This window comes from Parambassis ranga, chromosome 8 (genome assembly GCF_900634625.1).
Source record: "Parambassis ranga chromosome 8, fParRan2.1, whole genome shotgun sequence".
NCBI lineage: Eukaryota > Metazoa > Chordata > Actinopteri > Ambassidae > Parambassis > Parambassis ranga.
The window spans coordinates 15,632,295-15,650,425 of record NC_041029.1 but is presented as its reverse complement, the minus strand read 5'-3'; the positions used below and the strand labels follow the sequence as shown (position 1 = coordinate 15,650,425).

Below are 18,131 nucleotides of genomic sequence, written 5' to 3'. Positions count from 1 at the left end.
TATAATGATTTTAATAAAAATGTATGAAAAATATCCTGTTAATGAAACAGAGAGACAATAATAGCATTTCTATAACTGGAAGTGAAAGACTGAAGGGATTGTGCACTTCAAAGCAGCGTGACAGATCAGGAAATGGAAAATCTGAACGGTGTTTGCATAAATAAGAAACAGCACAGGAGGCATTTAAAGGGAAATGTCTGTAAGCTGAACCGTGGAAGAGTCACTTAAAGAGAGAGGGAACTCATTAAATGACTCAGAGCAGTGACCTGTTTAGGATTTAACCCTTTGACGCCTCAGAAAGCAGGAACAAAGAAAAGAGATGAGGCCTGCTGGAAGTGATCAATAAACGGCTGAAATGAACATCTGAGGTGAAAGGTACGCGAGATGGAGGAGAGCCCGGGTCAGGGGTCAGAGGTCAGAACTCAGAGGTGACTGCTGCTTCAGAAGAGCAGTTCTGAAGCTATGGCAGTGGCCATCTTGGCATCATCTGAGTCTGTCTGTCTCCTGACTCATCAAATACAAGCAGGGCCACTCGGGGGAGGGGGGGGCACCCTCTGATGCACTGCGGGTGCAGCAGAGGGTGTGAGGGGTGGATGCTTGATAGTCTGGCTTACATCCACCTCTCCCCACCCGACGAGTCAGCCGGGTCCAGAGGGTACAGCTCAGGACAAATCATCCCTACCAGTCATTTCAACAGGTGACCTCACTGGCACTGTTTCCACCAGGTTTGAATCACTTTCCTGAGCCAGCCTCAAGTGGCCAATGGAGGAACTGCAGTTTTAAACCTTATCAGTCTGGGAGTTTGCTGCTTGATGTCACCACCGTTTGGTTGCTTATTTTGGGTATAAAGCCTGAAATTCTTGCATAGGGATTTTCACTTTTTGCAGCCAGCCTCAAGTGGCCATTAGAGGAACTGCAGTTTGTGGAGCGTTTAGCTATCAGACCTTGTTGCTGGTAAATTATTAATCAATACAAAGAAAGTGAAGCCCTGTAAGGACTGCAGGTCTGGTGAATGTTTTCCCCACGTCTGTCTTTATATACAAAAAAATACTATTTGTGCAGAAATGTCACGTTTTTGGGTTTCTGGTCGGCGGCTCAGATTTAAACCTATAAATGTATCCTGGTGGTTCATTCCTGTCTAGACACTCTCTGATTAAAAAAGGTGTGTTCACATGCTGAGAATAGTGGCCGGTGGTCTCTTTGAGCTGTCCGTGCCGTCTCCATACATCCCACAAATCATACATGCTGCGTTGCATGGCTGCACTGTGCACATGATCCTTAAAGGAGTTCAGAGGCTTCCTCTGAACACACAGGGCCTCATGGTGATCATGAAAGAGCAGATTGTCTTTAGAGGTCATATTGAGCTTGTTTTTACATAAATCTGACAGGCCGCCTGTGAGGTGTGTGTGACAGACACACACAGTGAACAGTGTCCCTCTGCAGTCTTACGTCACAGTGCTGTCCCGGTGCTATTTCTTCCAATACTTCACCCCCTTCTTTAATCTAATTAGCAGTATTAGCATGTTGTGCACAGACAGAACAAGGGCGAGCTCCGAGGTTTGACTGACTGACCTGGAAAATGTGTCAACAAGGCACTACGGGTCAGCCCAGCTCATTAACATTAATCATCTCCCCTCCTTAATCTAAACTGATCAATACATTGACAGCAAACACTCTGACCTGACTGACGTCTCCTCCGCTTCACTGACATCTGCAGTTCCACGGTTTGTGAAGCAGGCCTGCAGCCCCCACCCTGTGGACAGAAATACTCTGTTTACATACATATACTAAGACAAAGTCTGTGGTAAAGAGGACAGGGACATCCTAACGTTAGCTTATATGAAAGAGGCTTAGCCATCGTCCTCCATGTATCATGCTCTTAAAAACTGCCCATGAAACCTCAGCTGAGCACTGAGCTGCAGATCAACAACCACAGTTTATATATATAGATATATATTTAAAAAACAGCTTCATTCAGTCCTGTCTTAAAAAACCTAGAAAAGCTTTAGCCACACTTAGCACCCATTTTTAGCTTTAAATAAACTAGCTGTAATACATACATTCATCTGTGAGACACATAGAAGTATAAATGTTCATTTTATACTATTAAAAATAAATTAATAATAATTCAAATTATTATAGTTAGCTAACTCACTAACTTACAGACAAATTAGTAGTTATTATAATTAGCAAAGGGAGAGTTCTTACAGTAGCTGGATAAGCATGACTAAACTAGAAAAGGGCATTTCCTGAAGAAAATGCAAGTTTGATTGCTGGAGTTGAAGCATTGCTTTGAACGCTGATGTGATGGATTGTATGCCTCTGTGTGTCAGCCTGTCACCATGGTAACAGCAGAGGAGACCTTAAAAACCACTCCAACTTTGAGAGCCTGGCGATTCGGAATTAGAAAGTTCTGAATACAAGTTTGATAGAGCAGCATCTAATGAGCGTTTTAAGACTAAAACGGAGTCTGTAGCTTGAAATTTGTAGGAGGAGATACATTTGGCAGATGACCCTCGTTGAAGGGCTCTCTCATAGACTCCCATGTTAAAAATGACACCAAAATTGCCTAATATTTGAGAATAAGAATAAAGAGGGTGAAGAACAATAGTTTTTAGCAATTAAAAAGCAATTAGCAATACAGGCTAAGTGGCATCCATTAGCTACATACAAGGTAGCTAAAACAGGTAATTGTGGTTAAATTCACTATTTAACAGTGGTTATTTAGACTGTCTGGTTTACGATTGTTAGAAAATAATGCTAATCCACATAATTTACATCATTTGTTTCCATGGAGATTGGCTTCCAGGATGAAGACAACACAGTGACGTAACAATCGCCGACCAATCAGGTGGCGCTCTGCTCTAAGCCTTTTGTTTTGGTTTCTAGTCATGGAATGATAACAGGCAGCGACCCTTTAATAAACAGCATGGAGGTTATATTTGTGTAAACAACAGAAATATGTTTACATTGAAGACCATTGCAGCGACGTGCCGTCACAGGTTAGCGTCTCCGCCCTCCTCAGCTCCACTCACACTCCACCTCTTGGCTCATTAATAGATTAGCTGAGAGTCAGAGTTCCCCTCAGGAAACCTGGCAGTAATGTCACTCATACATGGATTCAAGTCTGATATTTTGGTTCCATCTTTTATCCTCGGATTGTGATGGCATCATTTTGACTCCCTGAAACACATAAAACAGAATGATCGATAAATATATATTAACCAGTGCAGCTCCTCTGTATGTGCCGTGCTCACCTTGTGGATGTCCTGTTACACAACATCCAATCAGCACTGTGAGGTTGTGTCATGGGTTTTTCCACCTGGGCTAATCTGGGAAACACTTTTTAGATCAACATTTTCCACACACAGGACATCCAGACCAGAGTTAATCATTCTGATCACTTTACAGCAGTGGAAACAGGAAGTTGAGAATTGATTATGAACTGATATTCCATCAGTTGAATATTGAGGAAACTATATATGGACTCAACAGCAGGTGGCTGCTGATCATTAGTTTAATTTGTACCCGGGGCCCATGCCAAAATGGCTGCAGGTACGTCACAGTGAGGGAGACAAACTCATGCTGTAAAGAGTCTGAAAAGATGTAACTTGGGGAAACAAACCCTGAAAACTGAAACGGAAAATCTTCATATATCTTGTCTTTCTTGTGTGTGTTCATTCTCATTATGAATAATGAAAAGTTAGTTTACTGAACACTTCCTCTCATCTCACATGGACATGAAACATGACCATCAGCCCGTCTCCTCACAGTGAAGCTAAAAGCGTGTGGCGGTTTAGAGGGATAAGCTGGATGAAATCCTCCGAGATTGCTCTTTGACACCGTCTACCTGATGGTGCCTCGGCCAGTAAGGAAGGATGGGGGAGGGAGGGAGGGAGAAGATTCTGGTCTGAGGGAGTCCTGACCTATTACGGTGAACATGTGACTGGAAAGAGAAGGATGTGCGGATTAGAGGGGGGTTTAGGTATAAAAGTGCACAGACGGACGACGCACCGCTCAAACCCGAGGAGGACGAAGAAGAAGACGCTGTGAGAAGAGATCGGCTGCGGCCTTTTGGGATATCTGTGACAACAGGTAGTACGGCAACAGCTGTAGAACAAAAGTAAGAATACCTGTAGATCAGTAAGGTGTAGCTCATCATAGCTTTGCTGTCGTTTTGTAGCCTCGATATTGTGATTAAATGGTTAATTATTCTAGACAAGATAAGAAAAACATAAACAGACGCAAAGAAAAGCTTCAATAATACCAAGAGAATGTAGGTGTTAAAATATGAAGCGTGTTTTGATGTAATAGAACCAGCGATACTCGGTTGAAAGCATCAGCAGGTGTGTGTAAGTCCTAAAGCCTCGGTGCAAAGCGGATTGCCTCAAGGGTCAACAGTCACACAGATGGTCGGCCAGCGTCTCCACACCGCACATCTTCTAGAACAGTTCAGGTCTGCTGCTGCTGCTGCAGGTGGAACCGGTCTGTAAAGTTACATAATGTGCCAAACTAGCAGCGGCGGGGGGGTTGTTTTCTTCATCTCTGTCAAACTGCTTTAACGGGATTATCAGCCGTCAGAGGAGCTGGAGCTCCGGGAGGATCCAGGAACTGATGTTCATACACGCTGAAAACGACCACAGACCTGCGCCACATGTAGAAACGACATTTAAAAGTTTGATTTGTAAACTTTCAGCAGTCTGAGGTCGCATGCAGCATCCCCGCTGCTCAAACAAGGGCAATTAGACTCAGCCCGGATTAGAGCTAATCTTACTGTTTAAGCTAATCTGCATAATCTCCACTGATGGGGACTGCGAGCTGGACGGATTAGCAGAAGGCAGAGATGGTGATCGCGCATGTTTTTGTCCCTCTCCCTCTCCCTGCAGAAACCCTCAGCAGACATGAACGCCAACCCCCCTGCAGGAAGCGCCCTGTCTACCGGAGCAGCTACCGGCCCCACCACACCCAAGAAGGGCCCACCCAAGTTCAAGCAGAGGCAGACCCGCACATTCAAGAGCAAGGCCCCCAAGCCAGGCCAGAAGGGGTAAATAAACGGCCGCCCATAATTCATGCGCGCTCTGACGCAGGTTTTGCTGACGTCTTTGTCCCCCCCCCCCCCCCTCCTCCTCCTCCAGCTTCGGTGACGACATCCCCGGCATGGAGGGCCTCGGCACAGACATCACAGTGGTGTGCCCATGGGAAGCCTTCGGCGACATGGAGCTCAGCGACCTGGCCAAATACGGCATCATCTAACCCTGCTGCCTCCTGCCTTCCTCTCCTGTGTCTCATCCTCTCCGCCCTGCCTTCTCTCCACCTCGGCTCGACCCGCCACCATAAGGCCGCCGCCGAACCCCCTAACGCCCCTCTCGTCTACCTACCTCGTGCTTCGCTCCACTGAGTGGACGGAAAGCATAATGATGTGCTTATTTTTATATGATTATTATTATTATTATATCATACTGTTTACAGTATATATGCTTGAAATGAGAAGACGAGACAAAAACTCCACTTTCCTTCCCCCCTCCTCACCTCCATCCATCTTCACTAGTCCTCTCCTGACTCCCCTCTCTCTCTCTCTCTCTCTCTCTCTCTCACCCATGGCAATGGACGCAAGCAAAACACTAGTTTGTATTTGCTTCTAGCTGTCTATTAAAATGTAAATAACATGTTCTCAGTCATCTCTCCTCGTCTTCGTCTTACCTTTTGTACTTTCCTTCTCGATTGTTTTGTGTTGTATTTTCTATTCTCGTGAACACCGGGAGGATGTGAGGAGAGCGTGCTACAGTGCACGTCAGCGTGATCACGGAGGAGGAACTCCCTTTTTGTCCCGCTCCATCTCTCTCCTTGCTGCTGTCTGAACCCTGCATAGAGAAAAAGAAATAAAGGCTTACGTGTGTGTCTGCGAGCACAATAACCACAGAGGCTGTACTGTGACCTGGTCTGTCCTGATGTAGTAAAGTGTATTTATTTTTAGTAATCATGTTGTCTTCATCTTTTTTTTGCTTTTAAATGCCCATTAAAATGTAAAAAATACATATATGCAGTCCATGCAAAAAACACCACACGTTAGGTTTGCACCTGATTGGCCGGTTAAGCAGTCAATCCTGCTGATATAAGCCGAGGCGTGTGTTCATGTAGGTGGCAGATTTGTTCACTCATGGTCGAGCAGTCATGGACCTTACAGATCCTTTTTTGTTGAAGTTGCCATCTTGGAGAGTTTCTACAGCAGCACTGATGTCAAAATGACATCCGATGAGCTCCTCCTCCTTAGTAAAGAGTCTGAGGGGATAAATTGGGTGAACTGGGGGTCAGTTGGATGATTGGGGACTGGAGTGCTGGAGTGTTGTCCTGGAGGACTCCTCTTGCTTAATGGATTCCAAATTTACAGAACAGGTTGAAGGCAGATGATGAACCCAAGGCCTAACTTTGACAAACACCAACAGAGGAAGACTGGCAGGCCAGCACCTTGATGGACTGAATCCAGGCTGTTCGGTCGTGGTAGTTTTATCCATGGTTACCAACATCTGCAGAGATCTCTCAGATTCCATCCATACCTTACATGTTCGGGAAGACACGGTGGTGATTATAAGGAGGCAAATGTCAGCTATGGCAAGAGTGAAGAGTAATAACAATGAGAAGAACCTGTTTTAACTCTCTCGAGGACCTAAGATGGAACCTTGAGGAACACCGGCTGTACCGGGGACAGGGTTGTGACCTGCAGCGTTCACTTTGCATCCTGGTGGAGATCCAAGTCTGATCCATGGTTACAGACCGCTGCAGAAATCTCTCAGGATCTCTCAGAAATGACTGTCTCTGAGTCTGCTTCTCACCGGGTCCACAGTGAGCTGACAGCTTGGTCATTTGGACTCTGAGACTCTTCCAGGGTTGCTATCTTCCAGGGTCTCCCGCCACTAGTGATGACAGCGTGTCCATGAGGACATCACAAACGTTCAACTTCAACCATGATCCATTAAAGGCTTGAACTGTAACCAGAACTGCATCTTAAAATGTATCAGTCCTCATAGCTTGATAGATATGAGACATGTGCAGTAAACCTGTTGCATTAAAGCCTGTGATGTAATAAGGGGCTGCAGGCTCAAACACATTCTACTCAGCGTTGTTCCACAGCTAGTGAATCTGCAGTTGAATCGTGACCTCAGATCCAGCGGCTCACACCCTCTGAACACTTGCACAGACATGATTTGAGGTGTTACATACGAGCTTGTAAAAGACAACAATCGAAAGCATTCTTCCTCCTTGATGCAACTCCCCCCCCTGAGGCAAACTCGCCAATTCCACATGTTGTTGCTGTGATTTCGCGGTAACCACGACGACAGATGCTCCCGTTCTGAACCCGGATGAGTCATTTAGACTCACCTCTGACAAACAATGCGTTCACACGCTGTAAAGTGCAGCATGCTGTTAACAAATGGCATGCAAATACCGTTGGGAAACGGGATTCATAACTCAGGGAGGGGCTAGCATCGCTTCCAGGTGAGTGAGCCCCACCTATAATCTCAGGGAGGGGACAGGAGGAAGGAAGGGGTGACGGTTTCTGTGAGGCTTCAGATCCTTCAGTCCCATCGTATCTGCAGAGATATGGGCTCATCATCAGGATAAGAAGAGCTCCACACTACAGAGTCTACTGTGAGAAACACTTGGGATCCACTGGAAGAATTTGGACTCACATAAGATTAAAGGTGGGTGACTTTTACTAAAGGTTTGATCAGGATTTGGAAGTAGCTCCGGGTTAGGATGGGCTTTTATAGATTCCATACTTGGCTGTAAGTCAAAGTCATTGTTGAAGCAAAGATGAAATTCGAGGTCATATTTATTTAGAGCTTTAAACCTCTTAAAAGGTCACCTGTCAGTCTGTGACACTGAAACAAAGACTGCACTGTGAGCTGCAGGAAGCTCGGCTATCAGGCCCCAACATCTCTGTCACCTCCGATCTGAGCTCCATGCGAGCGGCGCCTCTCTGTGCGGCTCCTTCCTTTCTGTCCCAGGCTCAGCTCCATGTTTCGGTTTGCTCCTGCAGGCTCTTCTCTGCCGCTCTGTTCTGGCATGTTTCACACACTCCCTCCTCTTCACGCCTCTTTCTGTTGTTTTCCACACATGTATATCTCATCTGGCTTTTTGGTGTCAGACTGTTTAACGCCTCAGGGTTGGTTGCACTAGTACGACCTGTGCTTTTGTTTCAGGCATAAAGGATTTGGAGTACTCTGAAGACGATGGCCTCTTCACCCATGAAGCACCAATCCCTGTACCCAGCCCTCCTCTTCCTCTTCTACGCCCCACTCTCTTGTCTGTGCCAGTCAAACAGCAGCAGCACAGTCGCTCCAACCACTTCCTCCAATGTTACTTCCTCGAAGGGCATCCTAGGCTGTGGTGCAGAACTGCATCCCATTTACAGTTACCTGTGTGACCGCCGGGCAGCTTGGGGGATCATCCTGCAGACTCTGGCCTCTGCAGGCTTCCTGTTCAGCACCGCCCTCCTCGTAGGCATGCTGCTCTGGGCCCTGTGTATCTGCTGCTCAGCCCGGCAGCAGCGTAACAGCTTTGGGAGCGTAGTGGCCTCAATGTCTATGTTCCTGTTGGCCACAGCCGGGATCTTCGCTATCACCTTCTCCTTCATCATCCAACTCACCCCGCAGACCTGCCCAACCAGAATCTTCCTCTTCACTGTGCTCTTCGCACTGGCCTTCTCATCCCTGCTGGCCCGCTGCCTGGCTCTGCTGGGCTTCGCGGCGGCCCGGGGTTGGGGAGAGCCAGCCATTGCTCTGGGGCTCTTTGCTGTGCAGGTCATCATCTCCACCCAGTGGCTGATCCTTGTGCTGGTCCGGGACAAGAAGCCGTGCGAGTACAGCCAGGAGGAGTTCGTCATGCTGCAGATCTACGTGCTGTGCCTGCTGGCCATCACCTTGATCCTGTCCCTGCACTTCCTCTGCCGCTCCTGCTTCACATACAGCTACAGCTACACAGGACCCACCAACAAGTACTGGAGGACTCAGGCCATGCTGCTCTTCATCACAGTGCTACTCTCCGCCTGCATCTGGGTGGTCTGGATCACCATGCTCGTCAGGGGAAACTTTGAATTGGGCCGGCGCCCGACCTGGGACGACCCAGTACTCAGCATCGCCTTGGTGGCCAATGGCTGGGTGTTACTGATGGGGCACGGGATGTCCCAGGTTGCCTTCTTCTGCGGGGTGGAGGCCTCGTCCAAAGACCTGCCTCTGAACTTTGCAGGGTGGACCAGCCCGAGTGCCGACATCCCCGGACTGGGCAGCCAGAAGGAGGGAAAAGAGAACGGAAGCTTCGAGAATGAAGGAGAGAACCGCAGAGGTGAGATGTCCTCTTAATTAAAAGGCTGTGAATTAATGAGGGACGAGGGACATAAAAATAATTAGGCTCGCACCAAACTATTATTTTAATTATTGCCTCAATTGAACGATCAATCATTGATGTCAAAACTGTCAGAAAGTGACAAAAATCCAATCACCTCCCAAAGTCACATTTTCTCAAATGTTCCAAAGTTTAACCTAAACAAAGGAACTCGGATCATTATTTAACATTTGAACCATTTTTGCTGCATTTTTACAATTAAGTGAAAGAATTAACTTCGAACAAATTGAAGAAACAAGTTTATGCTACTACAGACTTCAGAGAGAGGTCACACAGATCTGACAGAAATAAGCATATTCAGCAGCTAGCATCAGACCGTACGCTTGTGTAACACCACTTTGTACCACTAGTTGGGGTTAGTGAGTCAATGTTTTCAGTCCAACATGTGAAGTAGGACGTATTCAGGGTTATGACTTTCCGCTGCAAGTCAGAAAATACGACCAACCCGAGAATTAATCCGAAACATTTTATTCTACGTCTAGTTTCAAAAAATCAAAACAATACTCTGCACCTATCAATAGATCAAAGAAGCTATGACTGACTCAGGTTAAACATGCAGGCACATGATAACTGTTTGTTTAACTGATCTGCATGTGAGTGAAACACTGGTCTAAATGATGCAGAGCTGCTGGTGACACCTGGCCTGGATCTGACTCCTCAGGAGTATGTGTTGCTTTGCTGCTATTTGACATGATTGACAGCAGTCAAGTCAGAATCTGTGCAGCCTTTTGCATGCACGGCGTGTTGCCATCAGTCAGCCTGCACCCGCCATGCAGCTTGTAAACAACGGAGGAAGGAAGCACAGCGGTGCCGACAACGACCCACAAAACAAAGCAAAGACCAACACTTCTCCTATGGCTGTGTTTGAATGTTTATCACCATCTGGAGCAGCTCGTCAAAAAAATGTACAGGATTTATTATTATTTCCAACAGCAAACATAACAAAAAGTGAAAAAAGTAAGAACATACAGCAGTGACCAGGACCTGCTGTGTGTGTGTGTGTAGAGGTGCAGGTCTGCACTGAAAACTGGAAATGTGACAGGAATTAAAAATAGGTAAACAGACACACAGTGCCCCCTACTGGTGGAAGGTTCTTCTTCTTTTTTTTTTAAACAAAGTGCACTTTCAGGAAACCGTTGCGATATAAATAAATCAGAACCGCTCATAAATTTAGCAGGAATCTAATAAAGGGTGCCTCAAACTGAGCCTGTGTGAGAAGCAGCCAGAACGTCCATTCTCACTGACTGAGAAACGACTGCCAGACCAAAACGAACATGGAGCCTTTTCTCTAAATGAATCCTGCCATCAGTCAGCGCTCGGCTCTCACGGCAGGCCTTCATGATGAACAGCACATAACGAGCTGATAATGAGCTGACTGTATCATATGTCTCCCTTCAGGCAGGCCGGCGGAGCAGACGCTGCAGTCGCCCTACGAGTCTGGATTCTCCATGACAGTGAGTGTTAAACCACACACACACACACACTGCAATTAAACACTGTGACCTTTTACCACTGAAGGCAATTATGGTGAAGTCACGCTGTAAGGGTTAATGAAGACACACTTTATAATGGGTATTAATTGCAGTGATGAATGTGTGTGTGTGTTTCAGGAAATCGACCCTGCAAAGATTACACCATTCCTCGCCCGAAGACCACCAACTACAGCGAACCATACGACGAATACTACGGACAGGATTAACCCCTCCATCACCACACAAACATCCGACAGCTGAAGATGACCCAGCTCCTGCACTGATTTTTTATTATGTAAATATTTTACAAGAAGCCATGTTCCTCACAGTTGTGACCTCATCTGCTCGAGTTTCATCATCGAGGCTGGATGGGCTCAGATTGTCCAGCTTTCTTCTTCTGGCAGGAACTCCACATGACATAATCCTTTAGTGGAAGTGATTCTCTCTCCTGGTGTGTGTGTGTGTGTGTGCTTCCCAGTGATGGTATGTAATAGCCCCGAGGCGACAGAGGAGGCGTGAAACTGTGGCTCTGAAGGTGCCAAACTGCTGAGCAGAGCAGAGGCATCTGTGAGGAGGGAGGAGGAGGGGAGGACGGGGACAGATTAGATGAGACGAGGCAGGAGGTGGATAGGACAGGAGACCTGTCAGCACCGTGGGGGGGGGGGGGGGGGGGGGGGGGGCTGTGCCATCACTCATTAATCATCTTCATATTCATCCTACTTACAGCTGCAGCATTCTGGTCAGTGGACCACAAACAAAAGGTGCATTTCAAGCTTTATAATAAAGGTTCAACTCATCAAGACTGGTGAAAGGAAGCTTTAAAAGATCCTAAACACAATAAGAATTTACAGCTATGAGGTGTGTCAAATAGCCGCTAACCAGTTAGCCACAGACAAGCTAATTAGCATGGTCACAAGATGGGAGAGTGAGTCAGAGACTTGAGAAACAATTATATAAATCGTCCAACAACCAACCAGCGTGATTAGCTGTCAGAGATCCGATGATGAGGGAAGGGAACCTCACAAACATCAGAGAAAGGAAGTGCGTGTAATCCCAGAGTTTGTTATAATCCCGTTAATCCCTCCCTCCAATGTTAAATTAGATGCCCAGTTTACGTCAGATACTGCTGCATCACAGTAATGTAACTTTATCCCACTAGGGGGAGCACAGTTGAGCCTGTGTGGTTTGCTCTCAGTTCAACAGGAGAGGCAAGAAGAACGTTGTACAGACATAATCCAACAACCACGACATGCTGTGGGGTCAATTAAAAGCCAGTTAGTGGGGAAGCAGTCAGCTCTCTAACGTCTCCTCTACAGACTTAACCTGGGCTCCATCTGACTGGAGGGAGGTCTGTGGTCACGTCATCCCTGGTGGATTAGTGGATAACTCCACAGCTCATGTTTACATGTGCAAAGTGTAAACAATGAGACACAGGAAGTGTATTTACTGAACAGTGAGTACGGGGTTAAGTTAGATTTAAAGTGTCACCATGATTCTGTATGTTTTTACACATTCTTTCTTATCAATTACAACGTTCTTCTACAAAGACATTTTTGTATTCTTAACCCTTTATTTTTCCTCTAAATAACCTTTAAGGACAATCTGCCCACCCAGCCTGCTCTGACTGCGACACATTTCACAGTTTCAACCAGCAGGGGCAGCGTCAGGGCACTACAGCTCACACACAGCTCCTCTTTGTGTTTGTATTGCACCACATCTGTCACTGCACCTTTAATAAAACAGATAATATGCAACATAAACTCAAACTGAGGGCAGCTGAGATGATTCAGATTTGCTGCAAACTGGTCCTGCAGTCATTCTGCACATCCACAAAGGTCACCAGATGCCACCCCCCCCTTTTTTATCAATCTCTTCTTCCAATTAGCCCAACTTCAATTACTCAGCGCGAGCACGCCATCAAATTGGCAATTGGCCTCTTGTGCATTACAGCAATTAGCAGGGATATGAGGGTTCCCGCCACATCCAACCCATTTACGGCCATTTAAACTGCAGATGCAATTAACGATTGTTCCAGGATTGTTTTCCCCCCCGATGGCACTGATGAGAAAGTTTGGAGGTAGCAGGACGAGCTTTATCGCCGCCGTTTGTAGAAAGAAAAAAAAGTCAAAGAGTTAACACCGGTGCAACGGAGCGGCTGTAATCGTTTGTCAATTGTTGCCCTATCAATCATCTGTACTCACAGCAGCTAATGCAGTCGGAGAAGGAAGACGGTTCAGAGCAGGGCGCCTGTTATCCAGAGGTTGCAACACTTAGCTTTGCTCCTACCACATGATTATTTCGCTACCTATTTAAAGCAGCCTCACTCCAAATTTAACACTTAAAATCCTGGCTCCAGAGTCACATCTGTGAACTTTCACCACATAAAATATACGTAGCTTTATGGAAATACCTCGAAAAGTCAAAATCAGTGCGCTTTAATGAGACAAAGTGAACAACGCATTCTTTGTTTTCGGAAATGAAATTAAAGCAGTTAGTGTCTCTCAGTCAGATACAGTGGAGGTGGATTCTTCTAATATAGTATCCAACTATACTAACACATTATTCAGTGAGGGTTCCCTAACATGGGGCTAGCTGTTTTAATGTTGGACATTTTAAACACGGACGTCTGCAGGGATTTGACTTTAACGTTTGAAGCCAGCCTCTAGAGGCCACAGGAGGAACTGCAGCTTCTCAGAAAAACTGCCATAAAATGAGCATCATCTTCGAGGAAAAATAAATAAATATAAAATAAATATTCGAAGAGGCCAGAGTAAAAACCAAACAGTTTATTTATTATATACATTCAATAATAATGAAGAGAATAAACAGAAGGCAGACACAAGGATGGCAAAATAAAACATTGTGAGAAAAATACATGTCACTTATTATTTTTATTCTTAAAAACGAGCTTTTGAAAGCATGTGACCCCAAAAAAAAAAAAAAAAAAAAAATCCACATGCAATTCAAACCCATTTATTAAACTGCTGTACAAAAACTCCCGGCGGGTGGACGGACGGCCAGGACGACCGTGGCGTCCGTCCAGCTCACCTCTGTGGAGATGAAGCTAAACAGAATTCGTACTTAATCACCAGATTCATCCCCAGAGGTCGGTCACGGTGATCCACAGGAGGAGGGGTGGCGGTGGGGGGGGGGGGGGTCCAGACACACCAAAAATTACATGATATGAGTGGTGGTCACCATGGCGACCACAGCAGAGAAAACACACACATAACGGAAGCTGCTCCTCGCCTCACACCTCACACCGGACCTTCAACACAACTCCACTTCTGTCACCTCACATCACAGAGCAGCTCCTTCCTCATCCTGCTATGTAAACACCACCTCCTCCTCCTCCTCCAGCACTATGATTGGAATTCATGCAGGACTGAAAAAAGACGACACTCCTCCTCCTCCTCTTCCTCACCACAGCATGCATAGCAACACTTCTGATAATACTTATAAGGAATAATAAGGAAAAAAAAAAGAGGTAATGCTCGTCAAAAATACTCATTGGACCTACTGCACACAAGTTCACAATCATACAACACAACCGCCTCCTGTCTGCTCCACCCTGACCACAGCGGGGGGGGCACGTCGCCATTCTGTCAGCTCATGATTAACGGCTCAGCTTCTCACTTTCGCCATCGCCACTGTCCCTCACCTCGCCGCCCACACGTGGTTTCATTGTCCAAAAGGTGGGGTCCTTTGACATTATGCCCCCCCCCCCCCCCCCACCCCCACCGACACCTCCTTGCTGATCTACTTTGTAATTTGGCCCTGCAGGGATTAAAAAAAAAAAACGCTTGTGTGTCCCTCATGACTCCATCTGCTCTGATTTCCCTCGTCTGCAGCAAACACCTCAGCCAATAAATCGCTTCAATGGCTTCTCCCGCGGCGCTGCTGCGAGTCTATTCTGCATAAAACAAAAAATAAGAAATACATCCGGACCAAAAAACAGAAATGTGCTTCATCAGAAAAATCTTTGGAACCAAGATAAAACAAAATAATATCAATAACAACAACAACAACACAAGTGAGAGTATATGGAGACGTCTGCTCGTGATGCCTTCAGGTGCACCGGTAAAAGGAAAACGACTCAAGAGTGAGGTTCATAAATAGAAAACTGCTTTCTTAAATTGAGGGGAGATCAGGTTTCCATCTCTGTGTTTGTCCTCTCATCCACAGCCGGAGACGGAAACAAGTCCTTTTTTTTTTTTTCTTTAGGAAGAAGTCGAGCCGCACGGAGGAGCTGCTCGGTTCCATCTTTAGTGTTGTGGTGATAAAACGTGCAGACGAGCAAAGTAACGGAGAAAGGCAGCAAAAAAAACAAAAAAAACAAAAAGGCGAGGCGAGAAAAACTGAGGTAATGCAGAAAAACGTCTTTTTTTTTCCTTGTCGCAACATTTTGTTTGTTTGTTTACACTTGGAGGGAAACCGTGACATGTTCAAGAATGACAAATTAAGGGAGACTTATTGTTCATAGTGGTAAAACAACAAGAAGAAGAAAGTCCTAAGTCGTTGTTATGGAGCTCCGCATGATTCTGTTGTCATGATTAACCCAGAGGGACGACTGCTGCGGCTCTACTGTCTGTCACTATAGTGTTAAAAGTACCGTTTTCTGGTTGTAGTGCTGTGGCAGTTCAATCAGGGAGGATGTGTGTGTTTCACAGGGCAGAGAATATACTGTAAAGTTCAGGGAGGAAACCAAAGGAGCAGCAGTCTCTCCTCCCAGGTCCCGTTAGTGTTGCTTCATTTTTTAAAAAACATCTGAAATTGTGCCCCTTTGTTTGTCTGTGTGTGTGTTTTTAAATATGTTTTTTTCATGTCAGTGACAGAGAGAAGTTCGAGCTGATGATGTGGCAATGACCTCCCTCACCACAGAAAAAAAACAAAAAAAACAAAACGGTGGTCACTGCTGTCTGCCTGCAGAAAAAAAAAATGGTAGGGGAGCTCCGGCCAATCAGAGAGCGTGAAAAAGGTTTTTTTTTTTTGGGGAGTAAAGTGAAAAATCCTCAGGATTGTGGTGTTTTAGTACGGAGCAAACCTACTGTATCCTGCCCGGTATAAACTGGCCTGAAAGACAAGAGAGGACAGAGACAGACCTGAGGTTAGCATACATCACACACAGAGAGAGAGAGACAGACAGACAGACAGACACACACACAGAGACACACAAACAGAGACAGAGACACAGACAGAGACAGAGACAGACACTCACACACAGGAATGAATCATTGTTTGTTGTTTAACATGCTTTTCTCACCATGGCTCCGACTCCATAAGCAGCAGCAGCTGGAGTTAAAGCGTGGTATGGATCTGTGGTGTACCCGGCCGTAACTATGGCAACAACAAGAGACGAGTTCAAAAGAGGGCACAAAAGTATGAAGTTTATTACTGTCGCACTTTTCTCTCCAATCAATTGACTAAAATCAAGTTGTCTGACATCCAGCACTTGGGTGGGTGTGTTGTACAGCGAGGTGTGTGTATGTGTACACATGTTCGTGTGTGTGTGTCCCCGGATGACCTCACCTGTCACTGTAGGCAGCAGCCGCGGCGGTTGCTCCGGCTACGGCCGCAGGCTGAGCGTAGCGATAGGCGGCGGCGGCAGCGGCAGCAGCAGCAGGGTAGCCTCCCTGGTGACACACACACACACACACAAAGAACTAACTCACATGGCCTTTGAGGAGGAAGACACACACACACACTCACACAGTTTAGGTGTGATTATGAGGGAGGGGGGGGTGTGTTATATAGAGGTGCAATAAACTGACAAAGTACCCAAACAAAAACATGGTGAACCTTTTCTCCACATGTACAATAAATCTATGTCAGTATGCTGCGTTTATGTGTGTGTGTCTGTGTGTGTGTGTGTGTGTGTGTGGGGAGGGGGGTGGGGGGGGTGGTAGTAGTGCTTTATCAATGAGACAGTGGGAGGAAATTGGACTGTCCGAGTTGAGTTAGATTGTATTATTACCACTACGGGAGGAGGTAAAGACAGTGGAAGAGTTCACACTGCAGAGGCCGTGTGTGTGTGTGTGTGTGTGTGTGTGTGTGTGTGGGGGGGGGTGATTCTGTCGTCAGTCTGAGGACACTGATGGATGCTCCAGTGCACAAATCCAAGCGCTGACAGTTATTTCTTGTTATTTGTGTTCTTTCGTGTGGACTTAAGAAAGAAAGATGGAAACAAAAGATCCACTCACACACACACGCACACGCAAACACACACACAGGCCTGGACTGAAGATCATCTCACTCTGCATGCATGCCCCACACGTACAATTCAGACCCTCTTGACAAAGACATAAACACACCAGTGTGCACGGGTTTCATCAGAACAACAGCAAAGCGACAACAGAAACACCGCAACATGATCTACAGTCAGAGGCAGCAGGGCGAGCGAGGGCAGAAGAAACAGGGTTGTATTATGGAGAGAGAGAGAGAGAGAGAGCAGTGTTACAGGGAGTCTGCATGCAGCAGCTGATCAGCACATGCTTTAATAATCATCCCGAGAGGGGCAGTTAATCCAGGAAGAAACCCACGCTCTCCAGGAGCTCTCAGTGACAGGTGAGCGCATCGCACGCTGACAGGACCTCACAGGGACCCACAGTTTACCATAATCCATCTAATCTGTGAACAAAATTCCATTTTTACTTTGTTTGGCCTACATCTACACACACTTGTCAAGGACACAGACGGTGTCGTTGTGAGATTATGCTAATTTCTGTGCATCATCTGACAGATTAAATGAAAAACACAGCAGCTTCACGTCCTCTGTGTATTTATACACATTTATAGCACCGCTGCAGCCGCTCTGACACCTGGAGAGGGATCAATAACGTCTTATCTTGTTTTCTCTTTTGATGTTTTGTTCTTCCTAAGATTGAACTGTGATGTTATCTTCCGTTATTATTCTGTCCACTGTCTGCAGCAGACATTACAGCCGTCCACAGACAGACAGAAGACCACAGACCTTCACAGCACAGGTTGCCTGGTAGGGATTACTGACTCTGTCCCCAGCTGTTACATCACTTATTCTAAATCAAAGTGTATTCATTAGGGATGTCCCGATCAGGTTTTTTTGCCCTCAAGTCCGAGTCTGAGTCATTTGATTTTGAGTATCTGCCGATACCGAGTCCGATCCGATTTCAGACGCGCAGCAGTTCGAGACCTCGAACCCAGGACCTCTCGCACCAAAACCAACTGTCATACCCTACACTACAGGACACAGAGCCACCTTGCACAGGAAGGCGTTACCTT

At 46.2% G+C, this 18,131-nt stretch overlaps 3 protein-coding genes across 4 annotated transcripts in view; 2 read left to right on the top strand and 1 right to left on the bottom strand.

Annotated features, from left to right (window-relative positions):
• The first annotated feature begins 4,025 nt into the window (after positions 1–4,025).
• Positions 4,026–5,367, top strand: pde6hb (phosphodiesterase 6H, cGMP-specific, cone, gamma, paralog b). 2 transcript variants are annotated; one of them, XM_028412515.1, is made up of 3 exons: positions 4,026–4,095; positions 4,887–5,044; positions 5,136–5,367. In XM_028412515.1, exons 2-3 carry the CDS (start codon positions 4,902–4,904, stop codon positions 5,251–5,253), a joined length of 261 nt encoding a protein of 86 aa, XP_028268316.1. In that variant the 5' UTR covers positions 4,026–4,095; positions 4,887–4,901; the 3' UTR covers positions 5,254–5,367. The 2 variants fall into 2 exon arrangements, with proteins under 2 accessions (XP_028268316.1, XP_028268317.1); XM_028412516.1 differs by having other exon boundaries at positions 4,032–4,123.
• A 2,019-nt stretch (positions 5,368–7,386) lies between these two features.
• Positions 7,387–11,538, top strand: LOC114440616 (retinoic acid-induced protein 3). Its single transcript, XM_028413118.1, is given in 5 exon segments — positions 7,387–7,700; positions 8,202–9,342; positions 10,801–10,856; positions 11,013–11,022; positions 11,025–11,538. Coding segments are annotated over 4 exon segments (1,254 nt in total). The 5' UTR covers positions 7,387–7,700; positions 8,202–8,231; the 3' UTR covers positions 11,102–11,538.
• A 3,024-nt stretch (positions 11,539–14,562) lies between these two features.
• LOC114439465 (RNA binding protein fox-1 homolog 2-like) overlaps positions 14,563–18,131 on the bottom strand; it is a 42,843-nt gene continuing 39,274 nt past the window's right edge. The window contains 4 exon segments of the mRNA XM_028411406.1: positions 14,563–15,947; positions 16,138–16,201; positions 16,203–16,211; positions 16,404–16,507. Of these exon segments, the coding sequence (XP_028267207.1) occupies positions 15,903–15,947; positions 16,138–16,201; positions 16,203–16,211; positions 16,404–16,507 (222 nt within the window). The 3' untranslated portion in view covers positions 14,563–15,902.

Excerpts from the sequence above, each read along its gene's own strand:
- pde6hb (XM_028412515.1), top strand. The coding sequence starts at position 4,902 with ATGAACGCCAACCCCCCTGCAGGAAGCGCCCTGTCTACCGGAGCAGCT. Across the intron at positions 5,045-5,135 it reads CCCAAGCCAGGCCAGAAGGG|CTTCGGTGACGACATCCCCG; the intron begins GTAAATAAACGG and ends CTCCTCCTCCAG.